Genomic DNA, 10,688 nt, shown 5'->3' with positions numbered 1-10,688 from the left:
GAAAGCCACCTATGGTATGATCGAATCTCTTTGAGATGTAAGGGGTATAGCGCCACCTTGAGAGAGTGAGAAAAAAAAAAAAGGAAAAAAAAAGAAAAGACGGGCCCGCTCCCCTGGCAAAACAATAAAGTGTTGTGTATCAGTGGTGCTCCGAGGGGGGGGGGGCGTGTTGAGTTAAAAGAAATTAGTGGGCACTTTCCCTCCTCCCTCCTCGTTGAGCACAAAAAAAAAAAAAAAAAAAAATAGTGCTCGCTTAACCCCTCGCTTATTGGCTGGCTGTTTCGCCGCTAAATGTTTTTCTCACGAATTGGGCCGCCCTCTCAGTGGCCCCCTAGTGCCTCCGGCTGCATCCGCCCTTTGTCCATCTTTATTGACCCACTTAAGTAACTATAAAGAGGGACCCGATTATGTTTATAAACATGTTTATAAACAGATTATTGATGTACATCAATTAAGTTTAATTTAAACAAAACGATACAGCATGTCGAGATCAACCGATATAGACACAGTGCTACGAAGGACGGGGCCTATACAGTTTCGATTAATTTCGACGTCCAATGTTATTTTGTTGATTTCTGTCATTAGCTATATATATATAAGCTGAGCTGAAAAAAGATAACATTTCAATGATTCATGAAGTCCTTTGAGTAATTTGATTATTATCGAGTTTGCAATATTATTGATGCCATCAAGTTACTAAATAGTCTCTCTCTTTTTTTTAGAGGTGGAAGAAAAGAGACAGATCATGGTCCACATCCAACTTGCCGAGCACCAGTGGTCGGCTGAATGTAGCCTCCATATATATATAAAGTGCCACGTAAAGATTAAAAATTTCCCCAAGTTTTTCACAAAAGGGTTATAGAGCAGGGGTGACCCAATAAATAAACCAATTCCCATATCTCAATTTCCTCTCCGGCTTGTTGTGGGACCTACCGGTCGGGCTCGGCTATCTCCGTTATATTTTTTTAAACATAGTTATCAGGTTGAAAATCTTTTGTAAGGAGAGGGGAGAAGCATCAGTTATGACTTGTATAGAAATTGATTATTATGAAGGAGCCCCCTTTATGTACAGGAATCTTTCTCTCCCTTTCGTTACCCGATTACACTCCTCTCTTTTTCTATCTCTCTTTCTCTTCCTCTTTTTCTCTTCTATTGTCTTCCTTCCTCTCTTCCTTACTTCCTTCCTAAGTTATTTCTTTCTTTCTTCATCTCCTTGTGACTTGTATCCCCTTCTATTTTCTTTTCCTATATATCCTATATATATGCATATTATTATTATTATTTTTTTTTTAATTCTTCATGCCACTTAGGGTGGTCGTGTCGCCCCTGGTTTCGCACATATCGGAGTCAGCATGACTGTCAGAGAGAGAAAAATGGGGGGGGGGGATGATGGGAGAACGGTCATCATCTCGTAGAACTTAGGTTCACACGGAGCCCCCCCCCCCTCCCCCCCGGCACTCCCTACCCCATCTCGGGGTCGGAGGGACAGCACCCAAATCTCCGGTAGAGGGGTACTTTTCGCGCGACAAAAATCCGGCCCGAGAATTGTAAAAACGAAAAGGGGGTGTATTTCACTTTTCACCCGGAGATTTCTTTAAAAAAAAAAAATTTCTCTCTCTTTGGACTCCTGAGAAATGTAAAAAGGGGGTTATAAAATATCTTGAATATCAAAGAAAATTTGATTTAGGGGGGTCTCACGATTCAAGGCAGGAAAAGCCCGCGAAAGGGGGACCAGATATTTTGGCAGCCCTGCATGAGATAAGGGATGCTTTCAAAGGGAGCTCGGAGGGAACGAGCATACGCGTTCCCCCCAAAAAAGAGTTGGGGGGGGGGGGGACATAGAGAGTGTATATTTGTCTCATCTCCCTGATCTGTCTGATGATGGTATAAAGCAAAGGTCAAGCATACTCTCTTAATTTCTAGGACTTAAATTTTAAATCCATTTTGAGACTTAAAATATTTCAAGTCTTTAAGACTTAATAAATTGGGAATTCGACTAAAAGTTTTATCGAAACCAGCTTCTAGATATAAATCTTGGAAAGACTTAAACTTCTCGCCAATAAGATGTGCATATTTCCAGTTGCACCTGTTGATGACTGACTGTTGGCATATTTCCAGTTGAACCAGCTGACACCAATTAATTTGCATATTGAATATGGGGTGCGTGCAGATCTATGTTTTTTTAACAATTTTTCTGAATTTACAGCATCTTATATTACTGATGATTTAGGTATATGCAATTCATTTCGAAAATACTACAAATATAAATTACAAGTTATTAGGACATTTCGCTACTTCGTATGAATTCCATTTAATTAAATATGAATAAGAGAAACATTAACTATGAACTAAAATAATTTCAATAAAATACAAGTATATGAAAAAAAATTCGATTAATTAAATTATGTATAAGTCTACTTATTACCAATGCCTTTACATTGATAATACAGACGTACCAGTATTGAAGTGTTGTTGCCGTTCAATTGGTTAGAAGTTTTACCAAATGGTTCTAATGGCTTAGCTAGACCAGTAAATCTAAAAGACTTGAAATATAAATACAATTGACTTAAACTTTAAATCTTTCAGGGACTTAAAATTTTAAGTCTTAGCTTAGATTTATTTTTGAAATGAATCCAAGAAAGGTTTAAAATAAATATTAAAAGACTTGAAATATAAATCCAATTGACTTAAATTTTAAACCTTTTCAGGGACTTAAAATTTCAAGTCTTAGCTTAGACTTATTTTAAATCCCAAAGGGTTCGTCACTAATATCAGTCTCTGTTAGATTTAAAAGTAAGACTTTAATATTTAAAAATAAGACTTTCAAATTTAGAGAGTAGAGCCAATACAAATCATGTCGGATACAATTGCGCAATATACATGAGGGTAATTCCGGGGGGGGGGGGGGTAATTATGAGGAACTCCCCCAAAGTCCCACCCCCCCCCCCCCCCAAAAAAAAATATATATATAAAAAAAAATGGTGGCCCTGAAGGGACATCGCGAATAGACTAAATCGTGAAAAATATGCGATCAAATTCACGATATCGTCAATTTTATCGCATATTTTTCACGAGGAAATTCACGAAATTGACGATATCGTGAACTTTATCGTGAACTTTTCACGATGAAATTGACGATATCGTGAATTTTATCGTGAAAAGTTCACGATATAAAGTTCACGATATCGTCAATTTTATCGTGTACTCTATCGTGTACTCTATCGTGTACTCTCCTGACGGGCGCTTCGTAAACAAAACCAGCCCTAGCTGGGGGAGACAGAGAGAAGGAAAAAAGGGACAGGGAAAGAGAAGATAAAAGGAAAGAAAGAATAATAAGAAGAAAAGAGGGAAACGGGGGAGGGGCGAAGGGCTCTTGCCTCCTCCTCACTCCCCCCCCCCCGCCAAAAAATAAATAAGGAGAGAGAGAAGGGAAAGGGAAAGGGAAAGAAAATATAAAAGGAAAGAAAGAAGAGGAAGAAGGAAAGAGGGAAACGGGGGAAGGGCGAAAGGCTCTTACCTCCCCCCCCCCCCCGCCAAAAAAATAAATAAGAGAGAGAGAGAGAGAGAGAGAGAAGGGAAAGGGAAAGAAAGAAGAGGAATAAGAGGGAAACAGGGGAAGGGCGAAGGGCTCTTGCCTCCTCCCCCCCCCGCCAAAAATAAATAAGAGAGAGAAGGGAAAGGGAAAGAAAATATAAAAGGAAAGAAAGAAGAGGAATAAGAAGGAAAGAGGGAAACGGGGGAAGAGCGAAGGGCTCTTGCCTCCTCCCTCCCCACCCCCCGCCAAAAAAATAAATAAGAGATAGAGAGAGAAGGGAAAGGGAAAGGGAAAGAGAAGATAAAAGGAAAGAAAGAAGAGGAAGAAGAAGAAGAAAAGAGAGAAACGGGGGCGAAGGGCTCTTGCATCCCCCCGCCCAAAAAATAAATAAGAGAGAGAGAGAGAGAGAGAAGGGAAAGGGAAAGAGAATAAAAAATGAAAGGAAGAAGAATAAGAAGAAAAAAGGGGCTCTTGCCTCCTCCCCCCTCCCGCGCCAACAAATAAATAGGAGAGAGAGAGAGAGAGAGAGAGAGAGAAGGGAAAGGGAAAGGGAAAGAAAATATAAAAGGAAAGAAAGAAGAAGAAGACGGAAAGAGAGAAACGGGGGAAGGGCGAAAGGCTCTTACCTCCCCCTCCCCCCTCCCGCCATAAAGGGAAAGAGAAGGGAGAGGGAAAGAAAATATAAAAGGAAAGAAAGAAGAGGAAAAAGAATAAGAAAAGAGGGAAACAGGGGCGAAGGGCTCTTGCCTCCTTTCTTTTCTTTCTTTTCCTTTCTTTCCTATTCTCCCTCTTTTTCGTTTTTCTCTTTCTTTCTTCTCTTTCCCTTTCCTTCTCTCTCTCTCTCTCTTATTTATTTTTTGGCGGGGGCGGGGGGACGAGGCAAAAGCCCTTTGCCCCCGTTTCCCTCTTTTCTTCTTCTTCCTCTTCTTTCTTTCCTTTTATCTTCTCTTTCCCTTTCCCTTTCCCTTCTCTCTCTCTCTCTGATTTATTTTTTGGCGGGGGGGGGAGGGGGGCAAGAGTCCTTCGCCCTTCCCCCGTTTTCCTCTTTTCTTCTTCTTCCTCTTCTTTCTTTCCTTTTATCTTCTCTTTCCCTTTCCCTTTCCCTTCTCTCTCTCTCTCTGATTTATTTTTTGGCGGGGAGGGGGGGGGGAGTGAGGAGGAGGCAAGAGCCCTTCGCCCCCCCCCCCGTTTCCCTCTTTTCTTCTTATTATTCTTTCTTTCCTTTTATCTTCTCTTTCCCTTTCCCTTTTTTCCTTCTCTCTGTTTCCCCCAGCTAGGGCTGGTTTTGATTACGAAGCGCCCGTCAGGAGAGTACACGATAGAGTACACGATAGATTACACGATAAAATTGACGATATCGTGAACTTTATATCGTGAACTTTTCACGATAAAATTCACGATATCGTCAATTTCATCGTGAAAAGTTCACGATAAAGTTCACGATATCGTCAATTTCGTGAATTTCTTCGTGAAAAATATGCGATAAAATTGACGATATCGTGAATTTTATCGCATATTTTTCACGATTTAGTCTATTCGCGATGTCCTTTCAGGGCCACCATATGCTAGAGCCAGGAGGCGCGTTTCCGTTTTACACCCTGCCCTAGGCTTTTCTCCAATAAAATTTTACAAACCGACTGGTATTCGGAGTCTAGTCGTCCACATCTTGCCTCGGCGCTCTGCACACCACCAGAACTCTGAAAACGTCACGTAGCGCTAGCTAACTCTCTATACTAGTTGATCTTCCTAGTCGTATCATTTATTTTTATCCATTAATACGCAATACTCTAAGAGCGTGAGGATGCGTGATCAGCTCGCAAAATTTAGCCCAGCGATAACAAAACAATAATATATCGGGAAAACCGTCTTGAACAAGAAGACCCTCGCATCCCCAATTGAAATTGTACATAAGCTTTGGCTTCGCTATTCTTGACGTCGATATAAACAAACTTAGACTTCGGATACAGCATGTTTCGTGTAATTTCTTGCCGAAAAGCCTAGGGCAGGGTGTAAAACGGAAACGCGCAGCCAGGAGTGGGAGCGAGCAGCGTTGTGGTATATTGATATGGTATTGGCCAACTGCTCTATCTGCCTCGTGATCTAGTCTTAATTTTATTGTGTTTGTTATCTTTCGAATGACATTGTTTTAATTTAAGAAATTCAGTTCATGTTATATTTTGAAGATATATCAGTCATTGAGAGACTGTTTAAATTATGCCACATTTATATGAAGTTTTATCTTTTATTTCCCCGTATCAATTTTTTTATTGAACAATTTTAGGTCTCAGTTCAAACATTCATCGTGAGGTCTGACATTTAGACTACCACGCTAGCAACATATCAACAGACTTCGACATGGCTCAGGCAGAAGAGAAAGAAAGTGCCGGTAAATAACGCCTAATCGTTTTGCTTGGTTATTTATATTTTAAAATGTTTCTCAAAATGGTTTTAAAATACATTTAGAACCAAAATGGTTATCATTAATATAGATCTAGACCGAATTAAAGTTCAAATTGTTAGTTGATTTCTCGTTGTCGCGATGTGATCACATTCACATTCACACCGGCCCACGGCTCTTGCAGTAAAGTGGCAGTAGTGTTGTGCCGTGCATGGGCATGGCTGGCCTACTAGACGGCGCGCCATTCGTTGAATATACCCGGCTCGGCCTCGGCCCGTAGTAGTAGATCTAGATCTAGTAGCAAACAGTATTTTTAATTGCCTCAAAGAAAAAAATACAGCAATAACAAATTCTGTACCAATTATTTTTACACTTGTCCTTATACTTAAACTTTTCTTTATAGATATCTACTTAAACTTGTCTTTATACTTAAACTTTTCTTTATAAAATTATAGATAGGTCTAGACTCTAGATCTATCTAGGGTCTACTTAAAGTAACTTGTCTTTATTTATTATAGGTCTAGTCTAGATCTACTTAGACTCTAAACTATAGATTTACAATAGGATATCATAACAAAAGTAAATTGACTTGGAATTTAAGGATCTGGAGAAAATGTGTAATTCCATGTAAGTTGAGCAGTATGACTCTGCCCTTAGATGTTTTTCAATAATGTTGTTAATTACAGTTTTGTCATATTTTGAAAAGCAATCAGCGTCTACACCCGACATTTCACTTTGACCTAGATCTAGGCCTGCAGTGTAGAAAGTTTGAAAAGAGTCCATATAACATGTTCAGAGGTGAGCAGTGCAGAGTCCTGTCAAATAATATACGTCTACACCAAAATTTTCCTTTCCCACAGAATCACTGCTGGCGGATATTCAAAAGAAAATAACAGATGCATTTGATATCTTTGACCATGAGTCAAACAAGACTGTTGATGTCAGGTGAGTATCTAAAATTTTATTGCTTGAAAATTGAACATTGATCCGCTTAGTTAGATAATTATTGATAAGAAAGTAAATTGGGAAATTAGATTATAGGAATAAGCTTAGTGTTATTGTGTATAAGTTTCATACTACATTTTATTTTCTACAAGAAGTTGTTTCGCCAACATTAAAACACTTTTTTTCTCGAGATAATTCTTCGGTAAGAGTGTAAATGCATTTCTTTGAAAATGTTGATGAAATTGTATTAAAAAAGAGACTTAGTAATTGGTTGTTACTACCCCCTCCCCCCCCCCCCTCCCTAAGAAATATTAGCATGTATTGTATTCTATATATTGTTATTCTTAAAGAAACCAAATTAATTGTATCACATTTAAAAACAAACAAAATAATAAAATATTGTCACTTGTAACTATATACATGTTCATACAAGAAAGCTTATAATATACACACATACTCAGATCTGTCTCAGATCTATTAAGTGTTTTAGCTTCTTTTTTATCCCTGAATATTCTTTAAAAAATCAAAACAATATTTAATCTAAATATTTGATGTGGCAGGGAAATTGGGACCATTATCAGATCATTAGGCTGCTGTCCTAGCGAAGGTGAACTCCATGATCTTCTCTCTGAGATGGAAGAAGAGGAGGCTACTGGATACATCAAGTATGATCGCTATAAGCCCGTCATGAGGGAAGTCCTCATGGAACGCAAGTAAGTTGCTATCAAGTTAAAATATTCAGGAAAAAGTGGAGCTGGGGTGACATACATGTATATTCATGGCTGCAGCACCCTTTCTATATTCAGAAATAACCAAACTCGATCAGAATGTCACTCAACGTCATCATTTATTCAAGTCAGCATTTTTCCTCTTAAAAGGGGTTACTGTCTTGTGAGCCATGATGACACTCCCTCCCTCCGTCTCGAGCATCTTCCTCATTTAAACCAACCTTACTGCTTTCTTTCTTCACCAGATCTTTCCATATCATGCCATCCACTTTCAGATCCCATGCTCGTTTCACAGGTTCATCATCTTCCCATTTGAACACATGACCCATCCATCTCAATCCATTTCTCTTACAACTTCCACCAACCCTTCCACGAGTTCAGTTGTGTCACTCCCTCAAAATTTGTGAAAACAAAAACAAAATAAAACTTCTTATCATACTGTGTAAAAGTCTTTTGATTAATTTATACAATTTTAATAATGTTTTCCATTCATTGTTGATTATTTTGTCCCATGTATTTTCCTAAAACAATGTTTACATAAACACTGTACATTTTTTTTGCACCTACACTGTACTTTGTAACGAATATTTACACCCTCAGAATGGATATGTGTGCATTATCTTTGTGTTCTTGTTATACAATTATTTATCATGAGGGAAGTCCTCTCAGAATAAAAGTGAGTTGAATTAAGTATCTTTATAGATGCAAAGAAAGATTGAAAGAGTAGATGTGTGTATGTTGTATGACACATGCTGCAGTAACTTTCATACTATGGTCAGTTCCTAACTTACATCCTAGACCCAACACTAAACCTCAGTACTTGAACTAACCCCAAACCAAATCAATACCAAATTGAAGCTTAATTAAGTCCAAATCCTTTATTTTAAATGCTTGGTAGTCCACTTCCGACTGATGAAACTTCATCTGATTTTCAATAGCATTGTGATGGAAATTGTTTATGCTCATGTAAATCATGTATATTTGACCATTTATGTAGAAAAGGAAATCTATTACTATCTCCAACATCAGATTATTAAAAAAATAAATGTATCCAGTTTGATCTATGATGAAGTGGAGAAGTGTGATTGATATTTTCCCCATTTTTGCATGTTCATTGTGACTTTGTACTATGATTTTCTTGGAAACATACTGCTGTCTTCCATTTATTTTGAATTCAGCTGCTTTAAAAAAAACTTTTAGAGGAATTCAATATGCCTACTAATTTTAGTTCTAATATATTTAGGAAAACTGCCTGATAACTCATCTTTGTGAACAAATTCTTTCTAATTATTGTATCTTGTTGCCATCTAGGTTCAAACCATGCCCAGAAGACCAGCTTGTGAAAGCGTTTGAAGTGTTAGATGTTGAGAAGAAAGGTCACCTTACAGTTGAAGAGATGACAAAACTCATGTCTGAAGAAGGTAATCATTGTTTTCCATTTCATAATACATGTAATTATTATTTGTATATTAATATATTCACTTATTCATTGAATTATGTGAAATGATTTAAATTCACAATTTATGAAAAGTAAAAACAACATACTGGTATACACAATTTTACTATAATACAGTTGATCAAGTAATACAATAGTGTTCAAGTGGATTGAAGTACGATAACTGTGACATGTGCAAAGTGGTTTGTAGGCCAACAGCCAATTAAACATATATTATAGAAAACTTTTAAAAAATGAAAAAAGGTTGTAATGTTATGGTACTCTGTATTTATACTATGGTAAAACAAGTAGTTTGTTACATATAAGTCAACATGTAGCGGTAAGTGCATTGACAATAGGACCGGAGTTCAAATAGCAATTAAAAATTGGAAATTGATTCTTAGTGAAAAACAGGAGAGAATTTAATTGCAATTATGTCTATTATCTAAGCTCCTTGTGAGATGATTCTAGAATTCCAGCATTTGATGGCTCTGTCAAATCTGCCAGAAAACCTATTGTTTTCCAATCCCAAGACATCTGCAGTTTGTACCCAATATTTATTATCATTCCCATGATAGTGCAAGCTGAAGTCTAATATGACATGTTTTAGTTATGCTGATCGAAGCACACATATCTCTGCCCTCAGTTCTTAATTCTGTTCCATCGCTTTTGTATTTGGAAGGGCATAGGGATATTTACAAAATCATGGAGGTATGAAATGAAATGGTTACAAATCGTTTATTTTTGGTATTTGAACTAGCATACATTTGATATGACCTATTGATTATTGTTGTTATCGTATGACAGGAGAGCCATTCACACAAGAAGAATTGGAGGAGATGCTGTCAGCTGCCGTGGACCCAGAAAAGGGACATGTCTTATATAAAGATTATGCTTCAATGATGACTCTAGATGCAGAAATGTGATACCACCCTCTTTCTATCCTAGGCACTCATTGAAAATATGGAGTGAAATAAGTTATTTCCAGAATATAATACATGAGGATGCATTCGCTTAAACGGACTTTGTAACATTGTTCAGATGAGAGATAGTGGTGCTAAGGTAGTGACTTTAATGCTAGATGTACAATTAAAGATAATCTGAAAATTTGAGCGAAAACGGAAAATTATTCATGGTACAAATTGGGAAAAACTGATCCGATCGATTCCTTAATTCTCCCAACTATATTATTACAATTTAATTACATTTTAGATGAATGGAAATCTCACAAAGCAATAAAATGGCTCTTTGTTAAAAATCTTCATATTGCGTGAATTAATTTTGGATTTGGGGCATCGTAGTTGGATTATCCATTCATACACACATAAGTTTACGTGTTTTGCATCATGATTCAACAGATTTGTGAAATCAACCATCACAATGTTACTAAGTACCTTTAACATATCTGAATGCCGTTTAGACCAGTAATATAGAATTATATTGCTGGGCATTGAGAGCTGTATTGGGCTTTGAACAGGCAATCACCCTATGATGCCATTTTAACCATAAAATAGGTTTCTGAATTTATGTTTGATATCTAGCCTTCGAAATTCATATTATTTCATATCAAAGCCTGGCAAATGTATTTGTACCTCAGTGGCAGTATTGAAAATTATCCATCTTGAAATTCTAAAAAGAATTCAAATA

General features: G+C 37.3%; 1 protein-coding gene across 1 annotated transcript; it reads left to right on the top strand.

The window, feature by feature from the left end:
* The first annotated feature begins 5,813 nt into the window (after positions 1-5,813).
* Positions 5,814-10,158, top strand: LOC115919094 (dynein regulatory complex protein 8-like). The gene is made up of 5 exons (XM_030999615.1): positions 5,814-5,921; positions 6,794-6,878; positions 7,439-7,591; positions 8,918-9,027; positions 9,849-10,158. Exons 1-5 carry the CDS (start codon positions 5,891-5,893, stop codon positions 9,965-9,967), a joined length of 498 nt encoding a protein of 165 aa, XP_030855475.1. The 5' UTR covers positions 5,814-5,890; the 3' UTR covers positions 9,968-10,158.
* The last annotated feature ends 530 nt before the right edge of the window (positions 10,159-10,688 follow it).

Source organism: Strongylocentrotus purpuratus, unplaced genomic scaffold (assembly GCF_000002235.5).
Source record: "Strongylocentrotus purpuratus isolate Spur 01 unplaced genomic scaffold, Spur_5.0 spur5_scaffold_5, whole genome shotgun sequence".
Classification (NCBI taxonomy): Eukaryota; Metazoa; Echinodermata; class Echinoidea; order Camarodonta; family Strongylocentrotidae; genus Strongylocentrotus; species Strongylocentrotus purpuratus.
Note: the sequence above shows the minus strand (reverse complement) of the source record. Positions and strands in the feature narration are given on the sequence as shown.

Bases quoted from the DNA above. Each gene is read 5' to 3' on its own strand.
- LOC115919094 (XM_030999615.1), top strand. From the start codon at position 5,891: ATGGCTCAGGCAGAAGAGAAAGAAAGTGCCG. The intron at 5,922-6,793 runs GTAAATAACGCC...CCTTTCCCACAG, and splicing joins AGAAGAGAAAGAAAGTGCCG to AATCACTGCTGGCGGATATT. The intron at 6,879-7,438 runs GTGAGTATCTAA...TTGATGTGGCAG, and splicing joins AACAAGACTGTTGATGTCAG to GGAAATTGGGACCATTATCA.